This window comes from Mesoplodon bidens (genome assembly GCF_964165515.1).
Source record: "Mesoplodon bidens genome assembly, chromosome: 2".
Classification (NCBI taxonomy): Eukaryota; Metazoa; Chordata; class Mammalia; order Artiodactyla; family Ziphiidae; genus Mesoplodon; species Mesoplodon bidens.
In genome coordinates this window covers 170,523,967-170,549,134 of record NC_138177.1, presented here as the reverse complement: position 1 = coordinate 170,549,134, position 25,168 = coordinate 170,523,967, and the positions used below count along the sequence as shown (strand labels likewise).

The 25,168-nt window shown below is 53.4% G+C and overlaps 1 protein-coding gene across 2 annotated transcripts in view; it reads right to left on the bottom strand.

The window, feature by feature from the left end:
- The window catches only part of ECE1 (endothelin converting enzyme 1), a 114,666-nt gene that overhangs the window by 18,421 nt on the left and 71,077 nt on the right, over nt 1-25,168 (bottom strand). For both annotated transcript variants that reach the window (XM_081214613.1, XM_081214614.1), the window contains exons 4-10: nt 23,255-23,467; nt 12,558-12,679; nt 10,607-10,753; nt 9,413-9,478; nt 8,087-8,278; nt 2,214-2,356; nt 442-556 (exon numbers count right to left, since the gene is read on the bottom strand). In XM_081214613.1, the coding sequence (XP_081070739.1) occupies nt 442-556; nt 2,214-2,356; nt 8,087-8,278; nt 9,413-9,478; nt 10,607-10,753; nt 12,558-12,679; nt 23,255-23,467 (998 nt within the window). The remainder of the gene's footprint in view (nt 1-441; nt 557-2,213; nt 2,357-8,086; nt 8,279-9,412; nt 9,479-10,606; nt 10,754-12,557; nt 12,680-23,254; nt 23,468-25,168) is intronic.

Genomic DNA, 25,168 nt, shown 5'->3' with positions numbered 1-25,168 from the left:
GTCTTGTCAGTGGACACTCGTGTTGTACTTACCGTGGGTCAGGGGCTGCTCCAAGGGTCTTACATTTATGGTGAAGAAGTAGTATTACTGGGGGGGCCCTGTGTGAGAGGGGGCTGATGACCATACCCACCTTGCAGGGATGTGACAGTCACATGAGTGACACAAGGGAACCTTATCACCATCACCATCGAGAAGGAGTCGGAAGGGAAAGACCAGAAGCCACCTTCTGCTGTGAATTAGCTAAATCACGGAGAGCCCTGTTTACACTTGAAGACGGTGTAATCACCTCTTCCTGGAAACTTCTGCCCACCCCTGGCTGGCTTAGGTCCCCTCCTGTGCGCCCAGGGACACCACGGTGGATCCCCAGTGGCCCTCTTCATCCTCTGCCTGTCATCTACCTCCCTCGCGAGTTCTAGGGCCTGGCGCACAGCAGGTGCTCACCTTCTTGGTCCCGTACATGACTTCCATGAACTTCTCGTCGGCATCCTGAAAGCGCTGATCGAGGAAGGAGCTTGTTTTCCGCACCAGGTTCCAGATCATGTAGTTGTTCAGCAGGCTGGGGCAAGAGGATGACAGACAGACAGGCTCAGAAGTGCCCCAGGCTGGATGCACAACGGCATTCCCCCTACTGGCCTCTAGGGGGCGCTCATGGAGATGCACCCTGGATGCTGTGTGGTACTGGGCTGAAGAAGGGAAGGAGCGGCCATTTCCAATGCTTGGGGAAGACCCAGCCAGAAGGCCAAAGGTGGGAAAGGGGGCCTAAGAATCGGAGGGGCAGGAAAGGAAGCTCTGGCCAGCCTGGCCAATGTCTCCATGAATGAGAGCTCTCACTGCCCCCACCCCCAGGGCACAGAGAACTATCTGTGGCTGGTGTCACCTCTGCAAACAAGTCACCTTCACACATAGATATAGTGTTCACTATGGTGAACATCCAGCCTCAAACTGGAACCAACCTGAAAGTCTGACAAGTGGGGAACGGTGAGTAAATAATCATATTTATACTTGATGGAATATTATGTAGCCATGAAAAATGAGACCTGCAGAGGGTCTGGGGATGACATGGGGAAGGTGCTTATGGTAAAGGTCAAGGGAAAGGCAGACTGTACACGTGGTCACAATGATGGCGAAGAAAGGAACCATGTATTAGAAAATCCATCTCTCTCTCTCTCTCTCACATACCTGCTTCTCTCTACAAACACACATACACATCCCATAAGATCAACATGAGTGTTTTGGGTAATTTCAATTTTTTTCTGTAGTTAAAAACATTTCTGCAACAAATCTCTACAATTAAAAAATCACAGGACTTCCCTGGTGGTCCAGTGGTTAAGAATCTGCCTTCCAATGCAGGGGATGCAGGTTCAATCCCTGGTTGGGGAACTAAGATTCCACATGCTGGGGGGCAACTAAGCCTGCACGCTCTAGAGCCTGCACACCACAACTAGAGAGCCCGTGTGCCGCAACTAAGACCTGACGCAGCCAACTAAATAATTAATTAATTAATTTTAAAAAATTATTTATTATTTTTGGCTGCATTGGGTCTTCATTGCTGTGCGTGGGCTTTCTCTAGTTGCGGCGAGCGGGGGCTACTCTTCATTGTGGGGCACGGGCTTCTCATTGTGGTGGCTTCTCTTGTTGAGGAGCACAGGCTCTAGGCGGGTGGGCTTCAAGAGTTGTGGCACACGGGCTCAGTGGTTGTGGCTCGCGGGCTCTAGTGCGCAGGCTCAGTAGTTGTGGCGCACAGGCCTAGTTGCTCTGTGGCATGTGGTATCTTCCCGGACAAGGGCTCAAACCCACGTCCCCCTCCACTGGCAGGCGGACTCCTAACCACTGTGCCACCAGGGAAGCCTACTAAATAAATATTTTTTAAAAATCATAAATATTAACTAAATTATTACCTAACATTTACTGAGTCCCATTCAGTGTCAGGCACTGTGTTAAAATACTTCACACAGATTATTTCACTCAGTTCTCTGTATTTGTATCCCCATTTTGTGGATGAGGAAAATGAACCCAAAAAAGGGAAAGAAACATGCCCAAGGCTACCAAGCTGGCGGGCGGAGGAGCCTGGGTACCCTGCAGCCTCTCATAGAAGCCAGCCCAGGGCCCATGTTCCTAGTCAGTGTGGCCCCCGTCCTGGCTGAGGAGAGGGGCCATGTGTGACCAAGAGGCTGCCCACGAGAGGCCCATCCCAGGCGGCCGGGTGCCCTTACCATTTGTCTGTGATGTTGATGAGGGTGGAGACCTGGCTCAGGTACTCTTTGTCATAGACGACTATAGGCTCGGATTCGTTGATCTCCACGGGGTAGAAGATGGTGTTGAGGAAGGGCAACCAGTTGATGGCGGGCGCCAAGGCCTGGAAGGGAAGCAGACAGCGTGACTCTGGCTGGGCTGCTTCTCCTCAGAGCCCAGGACTCTAGGTCGCTCTTCTGAAGAAGGCGCCATCGAGCCCTCACCGCGGACAAAGCAAAGAGCTGGGCGCTGGCTGACAGTGCACTGGGCAGATGTCAAACCCAGGCTGGCTGACTGTTGTCAGAGATGCTGTACATAGAACTGTAAGGCACCAAACACCAAACTGTAACTTGAAATGGAATAAGAGGAGACACAGTGACAGCAGCGGCAGCCACTGTTGGTCAAGCCCCTCCAGTGCCAGGTGCCACCATCAGTGACACACATCTTCTCTCAGTTGGACCTCATGACAAGCCTAGGTGGTAGGTACCATTATCCCCATTTTACTGATGAAGAAACTGAGCCTCAGAGGGGTCTGTAATGGATGTGTGTAGAATCTGGAGCCAACTGCCTGGGTTCATACGCTTACTAGCTGTGTGACCTGGAGTAAGTGGATGAGCCCCTCTGTGCCTCGGGATCTCATCTGAAAAGTGAGGCTCATCATCATCATAAAACCCACTCCACAGGGTTAGTGTGAGAATTAAACAAGTAATCCTGTCTGTTCTACTCAACATGTGGTCCTGTAACATCAACTAGATTCTATATGATCAGTCTTCTGTATGATTGGTAACTACAAGAATAACAGCAGTACAATGTATGGAATTCTCTGGTCCACAGCAGGTCTTTCTCAGGCATGGGATCTGGAAAAGCAAGCATAGGATGATAACCTCAGGAAGAGGTTATCAGAGAGGAAAAGCCCACAGCTCAGCCGATGCCCACACAGGAAGCCAGTCAGCTCTATTTTAAGATAATTTAAAAGGAGCACCTGCACACAACCCTCCCCACAGAGGCACATGCCACTTTGCATAACTCTCAGCTCCCAGAGGGCTGCACTTGCCCTTGGCCCGCCTAACGGCAGCCCCACTGCATAGAGCTCCCATCTGTCTATCTTCGGGGTCTCCGTGTCCACAGTCAGGAGTTCCATTTCCCACCAGGCAGCCTCCAGCCATGCAAGCTATTTCTCAAGGTTCCAATTACTGTCTTGTGAGTGTTTTGATGACCAAGTGGCACAACTTTAACAAAAATTATGGTAACATAAAATTTACCATCTTAGCCATGTTTAAGTGTACAGTTCAGTGGCATTAAGTATAATATATTCACGTTGTGCAACCATCACCACCATCCATCCACAGATTTCATCTTGCAAAACGGAAACTCTGAATCTATTAAACAATAACTCCCCCATCCCCCTCCCTCAGCCCTAGACAAACACCATTCTACTTTCTGTCTGTGAACCTGACTACTCTATGTACCTCATCTAAGTGGGACCATGCAGTCTATTTGTCCTTGTGTGACTGGCTTATTTAACTTAGCATAATGTCCTCAAGTTACACAACTTTTGAATGGACTGCTCTAGTCCTATTTTCCCCATATGTTCTGTTGTTTTTAGTTCTTTTCAGTCCTGTAGTTTTACAGGATGTAAGGTTTTTCAGGACTGCATATACTGTGTTACAGCAAAAATGCCTGTAATGTCAATGGTATCTGGCATTTAGCAAGCAATCAATGTTAGCTATTATAATCATTGATTAGCTATTGTAATCATTGCTCAAAGCCTCCCAAGAGTGGTCCTGGGACTGATTCCAAATTCTGTTCTTTGTTCCCTTGAAAACGGGCAAAATGTAAGACAAATAAAGGAAGTGAGAGATGCCTTATAAATGGCCTTCATACAGGAAGATCAATTAAGAACGTAAAATCAATCTGTGACATCGATGAATCTATAACCTGCTGGTAAATACTTATAATGTCCTCAGTGACAGAGGCAGCCATAAGAACCTCCCACTTGACAGTCTCTCTGGTTTTAAAGTGCAGCTCAGCTGCTGGGGAACAAGGACCTCAAAGGTCCCATGGGCAGTGGTGTGCTGGTAAACATTTAACAACTGCCTCTCAGTGATGGTGGATAATTTGCATTCCCACCATGACCGATTGCAAACTACCCACAGAGTTGGGAAGAGCTGTGCCCAGTGGGCCCCAGTACATCCCCATCTGCCTGGCACCAAGATGAGCTGGGAAGAGCCCTGTTTTGGAGAAGACCTAGATTGGGGTCCCCATCATGAACCAGCTCTGGACCTCAAGTCACTTTGCAGCCTTTCTCTCAAATGGAGACAAAAATCCCTGCCAAGGGGCTTCCCTGGTGGCGCAGTGGTTGAGAGTCCACCTGCCAATGCAGGGGATACGGGTTCGAGCCCTGGTCTGGGAGGATCCCACATGCCGTGGAGCAACTGGGCCCGTGAGCCACAACTACTGAGCCTGCGCGTCTGGAGCCTGTGCTCCGCAACGAGAGGCCGCGACAGTGAGAGGCTCGCGCACCGCGATAAAGAGTGGCCCCCGCTCGCTGCAACTGGAGAAAGCCCTCGCGCAGAAACGAAGACCCAACACAGCCAAAAAATAAATAAATAAAGCTGACGCAGCCACAGATAAAATAAAAATAAATTAAAAAAAAAATCCCTGCCAAGGGTGGGCTACTCTGTGCCTCTCGGGACAGCTTATACAATAAATCGAGCTTCTTTTTTCCCCTAGCTTGTCCATTCCTCCTTCTCTTCCTGGCAGGAGCTCCTTAAGCAGGTGACCTCTGGGGCTCCCCATCAAATTTCTGTGGCTGCAAAACTTGAAGGTGTCCAGGTGAGATGGTCAAACAGGGCTCAACACTTAGAGCCACCTGACAGTATGACCTGCTGGCAAAGCCCCCTGGGAAAATGGCCAAGTTTACAAAATGTCGCTGTTATATACAATTAACAAGAGCTTCATAAGCTGCAGGTGATTGGAACTCTCTGATCAGGGTACAGATACAGCTGATGATAAATCCCTGTATACTTAACACAAGCCTGTTCCTTTTGGGAGAGCAGGTGCTCTGTGCAGGTAAATTCCCACAACTCTGAAACAGGATGTGTTGAATACCAGGATTTTCACATTTTCAATCTTTACTGATTTAGTGAACACCTAACTTAAACCCAAGTGCCTGGGTCCATCTCCATGGAGACAGCTGTTTTAACCAACCAGGACATTCCACTTGTGACTCAAAGCCTTTGGGGCACACAGATGAGCTCTATTTTCCACACCCGCAGCCAGAGAGCACTGCTGGTCACCAAGCACCCAGCTCAAGTAGGCTTGCAAAGTGAGAGAGGAAAGAGGATGCTCCCAGGCTCTATCTCAGCTGAAGAATTTAGACCAGAGGATGGGGCTCATTCCCAATCAACTTTTGGTGTGGAAGGTCCTAGAAAGGAACAGGAAGGTCCTCAAGCCCCTAGAGAAGCAACAGAAGGATGTTTGATACATGCGTCTGAATTCAGACTCTGCTGCTGGGGGCTTGCCTGGAACCGCCGTGTATTCCTAGAACCACACTGTGGAAGGCTGGGGCGCCTTTCCCTGAGCCTCCTGGCGTCTGGGAAGAAAACCAAATTTCCAGATACCAGGGAACAAAAAGACATTCTCTGTCCAAGGGTGGAATGAATCAAACTGGTTTAGGGCTGGCGACGTGGGCTGTCATCACTGATGACACAGAAATGATACTAAGATCGATTACTGTAATATGTTCGAATTGCATGTCAGTTTACAAGATGAGATCTCATCCTTTGCCTTATCTCACCGTCATGCAACCCCATGGGCAGGGCAGGCCGATTCTCATCCAGGACACCAGGCTTCAGGGGTCCAGGACTTCTTTAAACACTAGACATAATTTTTTTATACATAACCATGCCCATTTCTTCTGGGAGACGCGCCACCGTTTTCAACCTGTCCTCAAAGAATTCTGTGACTTAAAGTTAAGACCCACTGCCCCTTATGAGGGCAGGGGCTGTCCCTAATTTGTCTCTGTGTTCTGCAACGGAGCAGGTGTAAATGAGCAAGCAAAGCCCATTTTACAAGGAAGGAAACCAAGGCTCAAAGAGGGGGTTATGTAACTTGTCCAAGGCTCACGGTGGGGCTGGGCCAGAGCAGTCTTCTGACTCCAAGCCCAGGACTCACACAACTCCAGGCTGCTGCCTCTGCTAAAATCCTCCCCACCCTGGGAACTCTGTAGCTGGGAGGGAGGAAAAGCCTTTCCTTGCTTGCTTGGAAGAATAGAGCAAAAGCAATGGTGAAAAGACATCTGGGGGCAGAGCCTGGAAGCCACGCTGGGGCAGATGTGCCCAGGGCTACTGTGCTTTCTCGGCCAGTCTTGGGCTGTCAGTTGCCTTTGTGGCCACTGCAGGGGGGAGAGGGACTGCTGGAGCCCTTCTGGGCTGAGAACTGGGCAGCTGGAGCAAACCAAATCATGTTGCACAAACAGCATCTCCCTCGACTTCCTGGCCTCGGAGCGGAAAAACAGTGCCAGATGGTGCCCAGCACAGGCTGCTGACCTCCATAACAATCCACTCGGCACCACTTCCTCTGATGCCAGCTTCTCTGGGGACCTAAAGGGCAGCTGGCACCCAGAAGGAGGCCAGGCTCTCTTGCCCTCATCCCCAGCCTTTGTGTGGGCTGCACCTCTGCCTGAGACACTCAGTCAGCCCGGCTCTTGCTCACTTATTCATTAGACTCACCCTCCCTGACTTAGCTCTGCCCCTGGCCCCAGTGCCCTGCTTCTTTTGCCCAAAGCACTCGGCAATGAGATTGAGCTTGTTTCCTCGCTGGTGTCCCTTACTCGCCTGGAAGCACGTCAAGGGCAAGGCCCCAGGGGAGCCCTATAGACACCTGTTGGAGGGAGGGATGGAGAGAGAAAAAGGGGTAGGGACCTAGGTGTTCTTCCCTAAAGCGCAGAAATGAGCCAAACTCTAATGGATGGGCAGGACTCGGCCAGGCAGAGGAAGAGTGAAGCCTCAACACAGGTGGCCTGGACATCCTTCCGAGCGGGGAAGCACGGCCTAGCCGAGCATTCCTGGGCGATGGCAGGAAACAGGAAGATTGAGTAAGGCCATTCTGCTGATTCCTCTGCGACCCCAGAGCCTGGGGGAAGGCTGGACACCAACATGCCACGAACTGGAAAGAAGGAACTGGCAGGCAATCAACTCACTACCTGCAAGTCCCAAGCAGCCACCAGGGGCCAGGCTTTGGTAGAGGCTGACCTACAGAAGAGACATGGACTTCTCAGATGGGTACACCCAGGGCAGAGAGTGTCACAGTTCTGACCCTGACCCTGTAACAGCTCCAGGAGGTCACCAGGGGTCGTGGTCAAAAGCAGAGCTCCAGTGAGCCAAGCCTGAGTCCAGGTCCCAGATGCCCTGCCACTTAGGAGCCTAGAGGCCTTGAGCACATCACCTAACCTCCTGGCTAGGAAAAGGGAGGTGACATCAGAACCCAACCTTCACGTTTATTGGCTGTGCACCAGGCTTGATGTACTTGAGTTTCAGAGACTGGAAATGCCCAGTCAATGTGAGCCAATATTATCACGACCACAGAGTCTCCCCAGGTAGCTGCGGTTGCAGAAAAGCAGCCTGGCGTAGGGCAAGAGGCTGGCTTTGGCTGGTCTCTGGCTGTGTGGCCTTCAGCAGGCAACTCTAATTCTCTAAGCCTCAGTTCCGTCTGTGAATTGGGGACAACAACCATCCCTGCTTCACGGGGTTGTTCTGAGGGTCTGGTGAAGGGGGGGTAAACACCCCAGTCCAGTGCCCTCCATCCTGACTCCTGTGCTGCCTCGGCCTCCGCGTCAGCAGGGCTCAGCTACCTGCAGTTCGGCCGCTGTCACTTTGTGGTAGAGGAGCTCCTCGTCCCGGCGCTTCTCCTGGGGGATGGTGATGTTGGCCAGCGCTGTCTCAAAGTCCAGGATCTGCTGCATCTGGGGCCGGATGGTGTCCTCGTCCCCTCCGCCCAGCAGCTTTCCCAGCTGGACCATGTAGTTCAGGTATCCCGTCAGCACCTGTGGGACCCAGCACCCCCCATCCGTCAGTGGCTGCTACCCAGTGCCCACTGGACAAGGGGGGCAGGGCGGGGCAGGCCAGCTGCAGCCCCGCGCAGGGAGCCAGGGCGCTGGGGGGTTTCACCCAGGACACCCACTAGAAACCAGCTTCAAGAAAGGTTTTGGCAGTGCCTCCCTTCACTGGTTCCCCATGGCCCTCAGGATAAAGCCCACAAAGGTCCCCAGGTGGGTTGGTCCCTGCTGTCGCAGCCCATCCTCCCTCCTGGACGCTCACCCCATGGAAGCCACCAAGAGGGACATTGCATTGCTCAGTTCTTGGAACGCACTTCTGATCCACCCTGCGCTACCAGGCCCCCAAATTTGAATTAGGTCTCCAGGTTACTTTCTCAGCTCACCCTTCCCTTCTCACAATTTATCATCATGCCTCTAATCAGGTGGTTAGTTACTTAACATCTGCCTCCCCTCCCAGACTCGAAGCCCCATGGGGCAGGGACCAAGTTGGTCTTATTCACCACTATCTCCCTAGCATCAGGCACTTGGTAGGCACTTGCTCAATACAAGTGGGTGGAATCATGAATGGACAGTCAACGAACCTCAGGCCAGGTCTCCCTGGGACATCACGGGAGGCAGCCAGGGGGGTGGAAAGGTGTGGGCTTTGGAGTTAGCGGATCTGGAGAATCTCAGCCTCACCACTGACGACTAGCTGTGTGACCTTGATAAGGTCACTTAGCATCTCTGAGCCTTATTTCCGCTGTAACAGGCCAGGTAAAAATAATGCCCATGTGACACATAAGGCGAATGAAGTTCAGAGATGTTCAGTACCTGCAGGGTTACTGGGAAGGCCAGAGGTGATGTGTATGTAAGGCGGTGGGCATTATCACTGCCTCGCTCTAGAATGGGGACAAATGACACCTGTCCCTTGTGCCCACGGTGCCTGAATATGGAAGAGCCTTACTCTAGAATGGGGACAAATGATACCCCTCCCCTGCCAGGGACTGCCAGGTAAGGGACACCTCTATATTCCTCTAGCTTCAAAGACCCGCAGAGGTGTGTACACTGAGGGAACACCGAGGGGGACGAACCATGGAGAGAGGTGGTCTAGGCGGGAGCCACTCTCTGAAGAGGCACACCTACCTTCTCATTCTCGGTTTTGTTCAGGTAATAATCCCTCGAGGGTAAGCCCAGGCCAGACTGGTCCACCTGAAGAGAAAGGCGGGGGTGAGAAGGGATCTCCCGTTGCGCACGCACACCTGCGCACACACGCCTGCACGCAGTCTCCGCAGGCATGTGGCAATGGAGGAGCAGCTCAGGCCCTGGCAGGAGCACAAGCTGGTAGCCGAGGCCACCCCTGGGATGGGCCCCCCAGCGAGGGGACAGACACATGTCGGGCTACATTCCTTCCCACACATGTGGTCAGCCGCGGGGATTTGGGGCCCTTCTGAAGGTCAGACAGAACCACCCTCCTCTTTAAACTCCTTCTAGGCTCGGCGGAGCACTTCTGCTTCATTAAACACTTCCCAAGGTGGTAAGCAGTCCAGGGCCACTCACGGCTGTGTCACCTTGGTCAGGTTGCCAAACCTTTCTGATCCTCAGGTTCTTTACCTGGAAAATAGGGGAACTATCTAACCCGAAGAGCTGGAATGAGGATTCAAGGAGAGAGTGCCAGTGAGGGCCTTGTTGGGTGCTGGGCAGGTAGGGAGGGTCAGTCCCTGATAGCTCCTATCAGAGCCTTGGGCCACACCTTGACATACCTAGAGTAGGTATTGCTATAGTTCATTTGACTGATAAGGAAATTGCATCTCAGAGAGGTTGAGGCACTTGCCCATGGTTACGCAGTGAGTTAGTGGCAGAGGTGGGTGGGAACTTAGCCTTCAGGACCCCCAACCTGGGTTTCTTGCTTCTGCCTCTGAGGGTGAGCAGACCAGGGCTGGGGTCCCCTGGGTGTGCTGATACTCAGTCTGGGGCAGGCTCTGGCAGGTAGAGGTAGACTCAAAGCTATTCCGAGCAGAGCCACAAAGGCCAGAGACTGAGCTGAGGTGACCGGGAGGTGACTCCAGCTGTGCCCAGGACTTGACATCACTCCTGGGACCCACAGTAACCAATCAGAACCCCAAAGATTCACCTGTGCTGCAGTGACCCCAACATACCCAAGGAAGGCAAGCCTGCCCTTTCACAACTTTCCTGCAAAAATCTCACAGTTGGGAGCCTCCAGAAATAAGCAAGCTTAGAAACCAGAAGCCTGTCGCCCAAGGGCAGGTCCACTTGCTAAACACAAAACAGGCCCTGAGGTCAGGCCCGGCCCTCTCCCCCGGCCTCCAGGCCCCTCACCTGGATCACATTGCTGCTGGAGTTCTTAGAGTCGGCGCTGACGTAGACGGAGAAGAAGGGCGAGGTGCGGTAGTGGGATGTCACCACCTGCAGCGTGCCCTGGAAGTTGTCCTTGTCCCAGGGCCCTGTGATGTTCCAGCCCCCGAGCTGTGGGGAGGGAGGGGGGGCCGGGGAGGGGATGAGGCGGGGTCGGGGGAGACCGGGTGTGGATTCTGACTCTGCGGCTGACTTGCTCTGTGACCCTCTGCAGTCCTCTGACCTCTCTGAGCCTCAGGAGTAAATGAAAAGGCCCTCCCCCTCTCTCCCTTCCTCCTTCCCTCCCCCCTCCCCTCCCCTCCCTTCCTTCCTCCCTCTCTCTCTCTCTTCCTCCCTCCCTCCCTCCTTTCCCTTCTTCTTTCCTCTCTCTCTCTCTCTCTCTCTCTCTTCTTCCCTCCATCCCTCCTTTCCCTCCTTCCTCTCTCTCTCTCTCTTTTTCTTTTGGACGTGCCATGCTGTGCAGCTTGTGGGATCTTAGTTCTCTGACCAGGGGTTGAACCCACGCCCCCTGCAGTGGAAGCACAGAGTCCTAACCACTGGACCGCCAGGGAAGTCCCTGGTCTGTCTTCATGAGGGGTTTCTGACCAGTCATGAAAACATACGGTGGCTGCTCCCTAGGTAGCTGGGGATGGGGATGGGAAAGAGAATTTTCCTGTATGTACTCTGTTCACTTTTGCGTACTCAATCACATGAATGTAATTCCTATTAAAGCAGAAATTCAGTTGTGCCTATAAAAAAAAGGGTCCTTATTCTTTAAAAGGTTGGTGAGTTAAGGTCTACCAGAGTTTCTCTCCGAGGTGGGATGCTTTTCATCTCCTCAGTCTTCCCTGGTTGGGCACGTGCTGGCATGTGGGGCCTGTGCCAGCAGGGAGGGGCTGTCCCGTCCCAGATGCCCACAGCTCCCCACCCTGCTGCAGTGCCTCCCCTGAGCCCACCTAGGAGGCGGGCCTCTGGGGAGCAGCAGTTCCCCTGAAAACACCCACAGCCACCCTTCTGTGTGCACTGGGCAGTGTGGCCAGCCTTGGGCGCCCCCCCGACCCCCAAGTCCATCCAAGGCTGACTGGAAGGTGCCCAGGAAGAAGAAGACTCATTCTGCTCAGGGTGACGGGGGGCCCGGGTCAGCGTGGCCCTCCTCATGGGGAGGGCTCTGCTTCTGATCCCAGACTTTCTGTTGGTCCTTCCAGAACACAACCCTCCTCACACACAAACATGCCCCGAGGAAATGGAAGCAGCAACGTAGAGAAACATCTTCCCTCTAAATAGGGCCCTTGTCCCGCTCACAACATGCCCAGAGACACATACATGTGACAGACAGCCCCACACAAATACATACAGACATTCCCAACTACACAGAGATGTGCACGCACACACACACATACACACTCAGACAACCTGACACACGCCAGCAGACAGACAGACTCCATGATCCAGCTGGTCGAGGTGGCTGGAGGTGTGAGGTGGCTGGGCCCTGATGGCAGCTGAGAGCTGGGGCAGAAGCCAGGGGCAAAGGCTGGTGGCAGGGGCAGGAGATGGGGGGCAGGGGGCAGGGGGCAGGGGCTGGAAGAGATGGGAGGCAGGGAGCAGGGGCAGGAGATGGGGGGCAGGGGCAGGAGGAGATGGGGGGTAGGGGGCAGGGGCAGGAGGAGATGGGGGTAGGGGGCAGGGGCAGGAGATGGGGGGCAGGGGGCAGGGGCAGGAGGAGATGGGGGCAGGGCGCAGGGGCAGGAGATGGGGGCAGGGGGCAGGGGCAGGAGATGGGGGGCAGGGGGCAGGGGCAGGAGATGGGGGGTAGGGGGCAGGGGCAGGAGATGGGGGGCAGGGGGCAGGGGCAGGAGGAGATGGGGGTAGGGGGCAGGGGCAGGAGGAGATGGGGGAAAGGGGCAGGGGCAGGAGGAGATGTGGTACAGGGGTTCACCTTCTCGATCAGCTCCATCAGGGGTTTGGCCTTGAGCTCCTCAATTCTGCTTTCGTTCATACATGCACGGTAGTATACCTGGGCCTTCCTTTCTGCCTCACTCACACTGGCCGTGGAGTTTTCTGGAACGACAAGGGAAAGCAGTTTGCAACACACCCCCATTTGCACAGTGTGGCCCTGGGCGAGTCCCTCTTGGAGCCTGGGTGTTCTCAGCTGTGACAAGAGCTGGGCCTTGGGCCTGTCAGTGCAGGTGAGGAGCCGCCACGGTGGGCATCTGACCGCCGTGGGCAGACTGGAGGGCTCCGCATCCACTGAGCACAGCTAAGGAGAGGAGACTGTGCTTCTCCCCCTCTGTTGGATGGATTCTCAGACGTGTCCCTGACCTGGCAGCACGGGCCACCCAACGGGAGGACATTCTGCTTTCCCTGCTGGCTAGCGTGTGACCCAGACACCCTCACCCGGTGTGTGGGACAGAGACCTGTCTGGTTTTTTTTCCAGATCCCAGAGAACCTTTCTTGTGCTAAAGACAGGGCTTGGGTGGAAGCTTTAAGGCCTCGTTCATTACAAACTGACTCTCCACTTCTTCCTCAGAGGGGCCGGCCATGTTCATCAGACAGAGCTGACTCAGAGGCCCTTTGCCATGTCCCTTCCCATCCCCCACAAGCAGCATCTCAGTCCCTGACACCGGGACACCCGGGAGCCTCTGTCCCTTCTCCTTGTCCTTGGTGCCCTGGCCGGGATGCCACCTGCTGAGGCCACGCTCCTGCACGGGCACAAGTGGGAGCAGTGTCCCGTCTGCAGCCAGGGCACAGAGGATCTGCCTTTCTCTCAGAGCCCTGCTCCAGACCCCCAGCCCGCTGGGCCCCTGGTTCCCTCCGCTCCCGCCCGCCTTGGAGAACTCCTCACTGCTCTGGCCACTTTTCCTCATTTCATTCTCATCCCTCCTGGACCCCGAAACCCCTTCCTTTGCTTCCTTTTCCGGCAGAGCTTTATCCATTCATTCACTAAGTGGGTACTAGCTGCTCGCTCTGTGTTAGGCTCTGTACCAGCTTTGGGGACACAAAAGACAACGTCCCTGTCTCCACGGAGCTTCCTTTCCAGTGTGAGGACACAAGTAACAAACAAGTAAACACATGAAGAAAAAGCTCCCCCTGGCCTTCTGCATAGGATACTGTCAAACCCCACTCAGCCTTCAAGGCCCCTCAGAGGCCATCTTGCCTATGAAGCTTCTCCTGAGAGGTTCATTCACGAAGGGCCTCAACACTGAGCACCTACTGGGTGCCAGGCACTGGGCTGGCCACTAGGTTTTATGGACACGAGTAAGACCCGCTCCTGCCTCCAGGGAGCTCGTGGTCAAATGGTGACACATACATGCAAAGATATGACCTCAAGACAAGACAGTGCTTTGACTAACGCAAATGGTTCTGGAACCCAGAGAAAAGTCACGCCCTTTGGTGGAGTGGGGAGGGGTTGGGGGTGGGGCGTTTCTCCAGAGGATGTTCTACAATTTGAGCTGGTTCTGAAAGATGAAAAGTTACCCACCAGGTAGAAATGAGGGGAAAGGGTACTGGGTTTGGGGGCAGTGGACAGTATGAGGAAAAGCAAGGAAGCATAACAGGGCACGGGAGAAAAGCAATGTTCGGTGTAGCCTGTTTCAGGAGGGCTGGAGTCACTTCCTGACCAGCCGAATTAGCTTTCCCATCAGCCCCTCATCTCCCGAGAGCTCCTGTGCCCCCCAGTTCTTACCATGAACAGCATCACGGGTGTCAATGGTCAGAGAGCAGCAGCCCCCGTCTTGCTGCAGTCAGGGTGACAGCCCTCAACAGGGGAGGGGACAAGCCTGGGGCTAGTTGAAGGGAGATACAGAGACAGAGGTCCAGGGGCCTGCGTGCCGAGGGTCTGTGGAGGGCACACACAGCCCTGGAGACCACAGGCAGCCACTGCTGAGCCCTGGAAACACCCGAGTGTCCTCCTGGAGCATGAGAAGAGCCTTCTGGAGGGGGAGGGCAGACGTGGGGAGAGCTGAACTTCGCCCTGCTTCTCAGACTCAGGAAGCACAACATGAGGGAAAGCAAAACCCCTCCCAGGGGCCTCGTTTCTGTGACAACACCCGCCCCCCAGCAGCTAGGCTTTCTTTCTTTCCTTCCTTCCTTCCTTTTCCTTCTTTTTCTTTCTCTTTCCTTTTTCTTTCTTTCTCTCTCTCTTTCCCTCCCTCCCTCCCTCTCTCCCTCTCTCTCTTTCTCTCCCTCCCTCTCTCTCTCTCTTTCTTTCTTTTCCACATCTTTATTGGAGTATAATCGCTTTATGATGGTGTGTTAGTTTCTGCTGTATAACAAAGTGAATCAGCTATATCACCTAGGCTTTTGAAGAATCATCACTGCTCACCAGGCTCCAGAAGCAGCATCTGACTCTGGCCATGACCCTGAAGTGCCAGGCCAGTGTCAGGGGAGGCGTGTTCTGTGTGCTCTGGCCCACGAAAGGGCCTAGCATCTCCCTCCTCCATGGCCCCAAGGCCACCAAGATAAGAGGCCCAAAGAAAGACTCCCAAGGAACAGCCCGGCTGTGTTGATTGCAGAGAGTTCCAGGTGGAACCCCCGTTTCCCGACACCTGTACACAAGCCCCATATGACCGCTGAGAGGAGGGGGAATGCATCGCCTCCCTCTCTCCTTCACTGTCAAGGTCAAACTTCCTTCCTCTCAGCTCCACACCCTGGCTGTTACCTCCGCTTGTTTTCCCACAGATGTTTTGTCAGTTCTGCAGGTTTGAAGGCTGCCGGGCTGGGTGTGGGGAGGCAGCAGGCACCGCGGCCACGGGTCTGCCCGCACGGGGCCAGCCTGGCGGCCAGGCGGACAGCAGTGCGAGCATCGCAAGGCATCTGATTACACGTGGGGTGACTGCTATAAGGACAAAGTCCAGGGGGCCTGGAGAGGATGGCAGGGGGAGGCCTGGAACTCCCTGCCGGAGCCCTGGGGATGAAGGATGACTTGCATGTGGAGTGGCAGTGCGGGCTGTGCTGGGGCTGCCTCGCTCACTAGTCCACGTCCTAGTCGCCCCTGTTCCCCCAGCACCGGCGGGCACACGGCGGCCCTCAGCGACGCTTGATGAAAGAACAGAGCTCAGGATCTGCTTCTGATGAGGAAGGACGCCCTATCTGGGGGATGAGAGGGTGATGAGCCCGGTACTGCTGGAGGCTTGCACGGGGAGGAAGTGAGGCAGGCGGGGCAGGAAGAGACAGGAGTGGGAGCCCCACCAGGGGTTAGCATGTGTCCTCCCCCTCGTTCACCCCAGCTTCTCATGCTGACGCTGGCTGGGCAGGAGCCCCAGGAGCAGGTAAAGCTCCTCCACTGCCCCACCGCCGCCCTCTGGCTCCTGTGCCCATCGGGACAACCCATGGCACATTCTCCACCCCCTCTCCTTCCTCTTCACTCACAGGGCACCTACTACCTGGCAGGCTCCTTGGGGGACAGGAGCCGAAGCAAGATGGCCAGTTAAGAGGCCGCTGCAACAGACCAGGTGAGCGATAGAGTGATGGTGGGGGGCTTGGGCCAGGGTGACAGCACAGAAGGGGTGAGAAGCAGGGGGAACGTGAGAGAAACAGGAGTCAAGATGCTGCCAGGCTTCCTCAGCCTGAGCAAGGGGGTGCTAAGATGCAGAAACTGGGGATGGAGGTAGGCTCGGGGACTGGCGTAAGCAGTTCGGTTTTAGATGTTTTAAGTTTGAGATGTTTATTAAACATCCAAGTGGAACCCTGGGGGTAGTTTATAGAGCTGTTGTCTTGAATACTTTCAGTTCAAATAGGCACTGGAGTATACACATTCCTTCAAATTGCCTAGAAGGCCCTATAGCATGCATTCTCAACTGGGGCAATATTGCTCCTAAAGGCGGGGAGAGAATTAGTTCTTGGATGGCAGAAACATCTTACTCTTTTTTTTTTTGGCCGCACTGCACCGCATGCACCATCTTAGTTCCCCGACCAGGGATTGAACCCATGCCCTCTGCAGTGGAAGTGTGGGGTCTTAACCACTGGACCGCCAGGGAAGTCCCCAGAAACACCTTATTCTTTTTATGCATACATACAGTACAGAAACAAGCATACAGTATATCCGTGGTATTAAAATTTTAGGGAGGAAGCAGTCATTAAAAAACGTTGAGAGACACTGTCCTGGATGACCTGGGCCCTGCCACCTCCTGGCTGCCAGCTCTGGCCTGTCTTCTGTTCCTCCCCTCTCGATTCCATGCTCCTACCCCAGGGCCACCGTGCTCACTGTTCCTCCTGCCGGCCGCACTCTTCCCCTCCCATCCTTGTGGTCTGTTCTCTCCCTTAATTCAAGCTTCTGCTCAAATGTCCCCTTCTCTGCAGGCCCATCCTTCCGGATCACCGTGGCTACCATGACCTCTCCCTTCTCTGGCCCTGCATCCTACTTGATTTTTTCAAGGCCCTAACTGTTCACAACCGTGGTATCTATTAACTCATTTATTTGTTTATTGTCTGTCTCCCCTGTGAGAATGTAAGTTCCACACACAAAAAAGACTGTTATTCCTCACAGGATCCTAGGCACCTAGGGATGCTGGCCCACAGTTAGTGGACAGTATGTAACTGTTGAGAGAATGAATGAAGGCGTGTCTGGGTGTGCCACAGAGAAAGGCATCCATCACTTCAGCCTGAGGGAGGAGGCTGGGTGTCAGGGTGAAGTCAGGCACAGTTAATTTTCTCCTGAGGAAAAGCTTGGTTTCCTTTAAGACACCCCCGACCGTGCTTACTTTTCAGAGTAGGGAGCAACCTAGGAGGAATGGACAGGGTGGGATCCAGGACCCAGCAGGGGGCCACATTTTTGAGACGGTGGCACTTCCAGGGCCCCAGTGGTCTGGAAACGATTTGGCAGCCCAGGACCAGATGATAGGACTCCCAACTGCCTGGGTACTTCCTTTTAGGGACCCCAAATTCCAGAAACTTCCTCAGTCACTTTCCCAAAGTCCCAGAGAGGAAAGATAGCATACGATTTAATCAGCCCGCTTCTTCCTCTGGGAGTTTTGATTGGAACACCACTGCCCACATCAGTCCTGGGGAGGAAACAAACGCTCCAGCAGCTGGGAGGCTACAGAGCTGGGGGCTCCTGGGATTCTGTGGCACTGCCACCGCCCCCACCCCCCACCCGTGCTGCAGCCAGACCGGCTGGCCAGGAACCTGTGGGGCCCCAACTCCACATCAGGGCAGGACCAGCGTTTGTTTTAGATAAAACCACAGACACAATTCTGACAGTCACAGGCCTCAGGAGCCCCATCCGGTGAGGGTCAGAGGGGGAGCTGATCAGGCAGTGCCTTTTTCTGTAGAAGAAAAAAATCATGATAAGATCATTCCCATTTACTGGTGACTACTGCCCGTTAGGCTGTGTGCTGGGATCTTTTCATCACCACACTGACACCCTGAGGTGGATAGGCTCACTCCGTTTCATACAGAAGGAAAATGAGGTCCAGGGAGACGAAGGAACTCGCCTATGGAGGCAGAGTTAATGGGCGGCACGCCGGAATTTGAACCCACGCTTTTTTTTTTTTTTTCCGGTACGCGGGTCTCTCACTGTTGTGGCCTCTCCCATTGCGGAGCACAGGCTCCGGACGCGCAGGCTAAGTGGCCGTGGCTCACGGGCCCAGGCGCTCCGCGGCATGTGGGATCTTCCCAGACCGGGGCACGAACCCGCGTCCCCTGCAGCGGCAGGCAGACTCTCAACCACTGTGCCACCACGGAAGCCCTGAACCCACGCATTTTTAAGCCTCCCGGAGAAAATGAGCTACTTCCTCTGTGTGTGGGTATGGCTGCATGTGTGTATCTTGTCACAGCCGTTTCCACCAGTGGGTGCAATTTATAGGCAAGAAGCTGGGTAACCGGTCCAAGGTCACACCAGTGAGTGGCTGAGGCCAGAGCAAAGGCCTAAGCTCTCTCTGCTTCCCTTTCCTCTTCTGCAGGTTGGCTTGGAAAACCAGAGGTAGATCTGAAGCAGTCCAGCCACCCCTAAGAAGCCCTGGATACCCACTCCCATCCTTGGATCAATTTATCAGTCAGTCCATCTCACCACTCCCCAAGCATGAAAGAAAAAGAAAGGCCTGCTTCTGCAGGCGTGATATTGGATAGAAAGCATTTCAGATGCAGAGCTTGTCTGTAGAATTTCCAATGTGTACAGGAAGATGAAACTACATTAGACAGTAAATATTGGAAAAACAGATCAAAATGAAAATAGAAGAGATGTCACAGGGTGCCATGATTAACTGCCAAGTCACTGACATGGACAAATTTAATGCTACTGGAATGATTCTATTTGTATTTCTCAGGGAGACTGGTGTCAGGAGGAGAAGAAAGGGAAACCACTAATTTTTTCTTTATGGAATCTGTGTTACTTGAATTGTTACAACAAGCAGGCATCAATTTTTTTTTTGCATGATTAATCTTAGAATATAAAATGTAGTAAATATGACAAGTATACAAAATATAACTGTAGCTCAAGCCCGGAGAGGCCCTTGGGTATCCACAGAAGGCATAACGGGAGAAGCAGGTTTGACAAAAGTCTTGAAGGACTGGGAGGTATTCCAGATGGCAGAACAGTCTGTGCTAAAAGCACAAGCTGGAAAGCCTAAGGCAAGGCCCAGCCTAAGGGGTGACGGGTCAAGCTGTATCTTTCCTCTGATGAAGTGAGGACACTCTTGTCTCCCCAAAGCCTACGAAGACAGCCCAAGCTGGCAGCTTGGGTGGATGGCAGAGTGTCTTTTGGGAGAGGCATCTGTGTCTCATGCAGCTGAGGTCACCCCCCTCCAGCCAGCAGGCAGCCAGAACACGCCACGGTGGCACTTGGCCCAGTTCAACCCACCTGCTACAGATCTGCCTGGATTTCCTCTGAGGGCGCCAGAGTAAACTCACAGTTCACAGAAAGAAGTGGCTTGCCCAAGGTCACACTGCAAGCTGATGGTAATAGCTGTCCTGCCTGGCCAGCTGACACAGTCCTTACTGGCCTCTGAATTGTCCTTCTTCTCCTAGAGAAGCCGCTCCCCAGGCCAGCCTGGACAGCAGGGGCCCTCTTGTGTGCTCCAATCCCTACCAGCTCCAGCTCCCTCCTGAGGCCTGCCGGCTGACCCCTTTGTCTTAGGGGCGCTGAAACCAGCCTGGCCTTAAGCCCAAGAATGCACTGGCCCACACTCCTGCATATTTTGGTCACCCACTCACCTACTTCCTGCCTCTTCGGGAGTTTCCAGGTACCAGAGTCCCAGGTATCAAGGCCCATAAGTGAGGCGCCGTACCCAGACCGGTTTCCGGGAGTGAGCCCGGGGAGAGGGGATGCCAGGATCTGCCTTGTGGGGAAGCTCTCGGTCACTACGACATGAGGTGACCCCAACTACTGTGTTCATCAGGACTCGGACAGGTCTCGCCTGGCCTGGAGAACAATATCAAGCAGCCTTGGGGGAAAGGAGGTTGGCAAACCATACTCGTGGGCTGCTCTGTGACCTCTGTGCGCACAGCAGAATCAGTAAAGAAAGAATACAGGTCTGAGGCCTCACAGGTCTGGGACTGAATTCCAGCTCCATCATTTCCTAGGAAATATGTTTCCTTTGTATTTGTGAGTCTCATCTGTAAAATGGGCATATACCCCATGGCGTGAATAAAATAATACAGGTAAACAACCCAGCACGGTCATGGATACACCCTATCCCTCCTTTCCTGATAAGAGGCTCTATCAGTGCTTCTATAAGAAATAAAATAAGCAATAATTACTCTTTCTTCAACCACCCAGTTAATCCTTAGAACACACCTGCCAATGCTTGGAGTTAGTTCCCACTTCATAGGTGAAGGGCTGAGGCAGGCTGAGCAGCCTCTCTGTAGGCACACAGCTTGTAGGGAGATGTCTGGGCTGGAGCTCATCCACCACCACCGAGAAGGGCAGTCCTACTCTGCCGAGCACCTACTGGGTGCCAGACTCTGTGCTAAGCACTCTGACCCATCACAGTGAGACAATACCCAGAGTAACCTTGAGCGTTAGATGGCACCATTATTCCCATTTCACAGATAGTGAAACTAAGTTGTAGAGAAGCTGGGTCACTCGTCCAAGGCCACACGTGATAAGCTAGCATGCTAGGGCTCGCTCCTGATACCACCGGGCCCCGGCCCCGGGGGTCAGGATTCTGGCTGCTCCGTGCCTGGCTCAGTGCACTCCCCCACCCCTACCTTGACCCTCAGGGACAGGGGGGATGTAAGGCCAGAGCCCAGGACTGCTGCCAGCGGGGTAGGGGAGGGGGATGCGCTCGGTCCTGGCCTAGACCCAAGGTCTTCCTGATAAGACCCAAGATCCTCCTAGAACCAGCAGGATCAGGACCCATGGGGGTCCTACACAAGGGGCAGTTCTGGACCTGACTGGGGAGTTAGAGGGCCCGTCCGCCTTTCTCCCCCATCCCCTCTGGGTGCTAACTCCTTCCCCTGGCTGGAGTCCCTCTTCATCCTGGACTGGCAGGGTGTCCTTGGCAAGCTTAACTTTTCTCAGGTTCCTCATCCATAAAATGGGAACCACAGTTCCTAAGTCCCAGGGTAGCTGTGAGGATTAAGGAGGCAGTGGATATGATGAGCCTGGTACAGAGCACGGCACATAGCAGACACTCAGCAAATGCCAGCCTCTTTCCTTCTTTCCTTCAGACTCTCAGAGCCCCGTGCTTCCTGAAGGCTCTCCCCAACAAGATGGGCAGGGAGCCGTACTGCCCCTGGCACCTGGTGGAGGTGGTGTGGGACAGGGAAAGGACACGTGACCAGGAGTCAGGCAGTCCCAGCTCTGCCATCTGCTAGCGTGTCTTGAGGAGCTCTCTGGACTTCAGTTTCCTCGTCTATCAACCGAGGTGAGCAACAGTTTCCTAGCTCCTACCCTACAGGGTCACATAGGGTGATATCTACAAAAGAGCTCTGTAAACTGAAAAGTACTGGGCAAAGGTCAAGGGTAAATAACAATAGTAAAACCAACACAGACAGCAGCCACCACAATACACCTGGCCCAGGTAAAGCGCTTTAAAGATATTTTCCCATTTAATTTTCCAAACCTGGAGGAGGCATGGTTCCCATTGTACTGATGAGACAAGAGCCCAGAGAGGTTATGTAACTGACCCAAGGTCACACAGTAAGTGGCAGAACCAGGACTTGAACGCAGGCCCTGGTGACTGAAGCAGAGGCACTAGCCCATCTCATTATCCTATCTGGACTGTTCTCCTGCTTTGGTTGATGGTCCCTGCGCAGTCCCTGGCTGTGTCTTTAGGTACTGGGGAAGGGACATCCCTGAGTTCCGGTCTGGCTACCACAGACATATTTGCCTTTAGTTCTGAAATAAAAGGCTGGGTCCCCTTGCAAGGGCACTCGGTAGCATAAAGCACACAGGGGGCTTTGCTGCTCCTGACATACGGGGTTCCCTCAGCCCGGCCTTCACACACCACCGGGCTCTGTCCCTCAGGGAGACAAGCAGGGGGCTGCCAGGGGGCGCTGCCCAGCAGCTGCTGGGGGCCAAGAAGTGGTGGGTGGGCTTCACCCTGCAGCAGCCATGCCCCCTGGGGCTGAGGTGGGGAAAACAAGCAAAGGTCTCCTTAACCTAGTTTGCTTATTTCCACTTTCGTCTTAAAGACACAGTTGCCTGAAATTCATAATCATCAAATTAGACTCTTTTCTTATCTCGTGGGAAGGTTTCTGTCCCTCTGGGAAGATCTGCCCCCTTTTAGGTATCTTCTTCAATTTACCTACTTTTGAGTATCAATATGCTTTTTTTTTTTAAACTGAATAAGTATTTGTCAAATCTAAGTTCTGTCATTGATGGATTAATTGACTGGCTTTTCATGATCTAGCCTCTCCCAGCATTTAGGGTCCCAGGATGGGGCAGGGGTCAGCAGGAGACAGGTATGGTGAAAGTCTCGGCCCTGAAGGGTTTAAGTCGGGACCTCTAGAAGTTACAGCACAGGGTGTTTTGATTCCACGTGGAGAAGCACCCAACGGGCAGATGTTAATTCAACGGACATTAACTAAAGATACAACTTCAAACAAGACCAACATGGGGTTCTAACCTGAGGATGAAACAACCAACAACAAGGTCAACTAGAGGTGCTGAAGGCCTAACAAGGTATAAAGAGAAGAACTTTGGTTAGATGGCTTATCACACAAGCTCGATTACCATGAGGCCAAGGAAGACTTCTGCCTACAATGAATAACTCTCAGATAAAACCGTTATTGGAACTTTGATCAGCTCACAACCTTAAAATCTGATCTAGTGCGCTCAGCGTTTATTCCTTTTGCTCATAACTTGCAAAACTCAGTCAGTACTAGTCAAAAACCTAAGGAACAGCTTAAAGCCAGAAGAGCAATGACCACAGCTAGCAGTTCTTGTGCACCTACTACATGCCACACATACCACATTAATGCTTCACACATGTGCTCACTAGTTCTCGAACCTCTGCAGTTTGGGTAGTATTAATCCTGTTCTCACAGATGAAGAAAGTAAGGCTCAGAGATGAGTAACTTGCTCAGGATCACGCACCGAACGATGGGGCAGACATTTAACCCAGTCTCACCTACTCCACAGCCCTTCGTCTCCCCATCCTGCCAAGCTCTTCCTTCAACCGGGCCTGGCCAGGTAGGTCCAGCGGACAGCCGTCCTCTGCAGCCCGTCCACTGGTCCGGCTGCTGGGTGCTTACCGAGGAGGTGCTTGATGATGGCTTGGTTGTGTTCCCAGAGGTTGCTGAAGGTCCCCCAGCGTGAGTGGCCATCAGGCACGGGGTTGGCTTTGATCCAGCCGCCACAGGCATAGGTGAAGAAGTCCTGGCAGGGGTCCACCGTAGGGTCCATGGAGCTCAAGATGGAGCTGGTCACCGAGATGCAGGCCTCACTTAGGCACACCGAGGGGGTTCCTGGCAGGGGTCAAGGACAAGAGGCCAGTGAAGGGAAGGCAGGGAAGAGGCTATGGGAATATAGTGCAGGTGGCCTGGGGCACTGGGGTTCCATGCCCCACCCCAGCCCTGACCAAACAGATTTTGAACTGGACAGTCACTAGACCACTACGGAGAAAAGATTTCAGATTTACCATCTCCTGATGTGTAAAACAGACTTCTGTCTAGCTGCCTAAAATCCTTTCTACGGCTTTAAAAATTACCCTGAACCAAGGTGCTTCTTTTAATCAGTCCTTCCTTCCACAATATTCATTGATTTTTAAATTATTCCCTGATGTTCAACAAATTTATTTGCTCATTCATGCATTCATTTATTCAACAAAATAATTACTGAGTATCTTCCAGGTTCTTTGCAGAATGTGTGTGTGTGGTGTGTGTGTGGTATGTATGGTGTGTGTGTGGTGTGTGTGGTATGTGTGGTGTGTGTGTGGTATGTGTGGTGTGTGGTGCATGTGTGTGTGGTGTGTGTCACGTGTGTGTGGTGTGTATGGTGTGTGGTGTGTGTGTGTGGTATGTGTGTGTGGTGTGTGGTGTGTGGTGTGTGTGGTGTATGGTGTGTGTGTGGTGTGTGTATGGTGTGTGTGTGTGTGTGGTGTGTGTGTGGTGGGGGGGATATAAAAGGCATAGTCCTTTCCTCCAAGAGTTAATAATTTAGTTGGAGATACACACATTACACAAGAAAAGTAAAAAGACAACAGTAGGAGAAATGTCTGTCATTTATTCTACCAACATAGACCGAGGATATTCAGTCCATGCCAAATGGGTGATGCAGACAATACGGTGCTGCCAGGACTCAGGAAGAAGGAAAGAGTCTTAGGGATAGAAGCAACTATGAAAAATCATTCCCACTGAGTACAAGGCAGCAGAGTTATCTCACTGAATCTTCAAAAAAACAAAAATGAAACAACCCTAAGAGATCACTTTGCTTAAAGCCATCTTTACATATGAGGAAACTGGGGCACAGAGAGACTAAGTACCCTGCTCAGTGGCCACTGGGGTTTGAACCCCAGCCTCTCCCTGCTATGCCTGCTATGGGCCTGGAAGGGAGCCCTCCCGGTAAGGACTGGCTGCCCTGCCTCCCGGTAAGGAGGCAGGGCAGCCCCATCTGTCAGGCGCTGCCATGAGGAGGGATAGGAGCTGGCACAGGTGGGCAGTGTGCAGGGCTGCCACATCCTCCAAGTGCCCCCAAAACACAGTGAGCAGAGGAACCAGCTTCCTTTGAGCCGGTTCTCCCAGGACATGGGGCAGAGGCAAGAGGAGGGGGCCGTTGGTCGGTGGGCTCAAGCAAAGGAGGCAAACGGTGGGCAGCCTTAGCCGTGGCCCAGCCCCAGGTGACGAGATGAAGCTGACTGCAGGAGATGGAGGCTTGTGACTAAGCACACAGGCCCAGCCGCACCGCCTGTTGACCCAAGCTGACCGGCAACGAGGGACCGTTTCCTGATACGGGGGCGACACCCCCATTGTGGGATGAGGACGCCGAGGCTCTGAGCAAGTGAACGGAACAAGGTCACTCTGTGGTGTGGGAGCGCCCAGGCTGACCCCACTCCAGGCTGCTTTGGCAATGCCAAGGCCGGGGTTTTCCCCCTTTCCCTCACCACCCCTTGGCCAGTGATGCCCGGGGCTGCTGCAGCCCTTCTGGCGCGTTCAGTTCCCCACTGCACA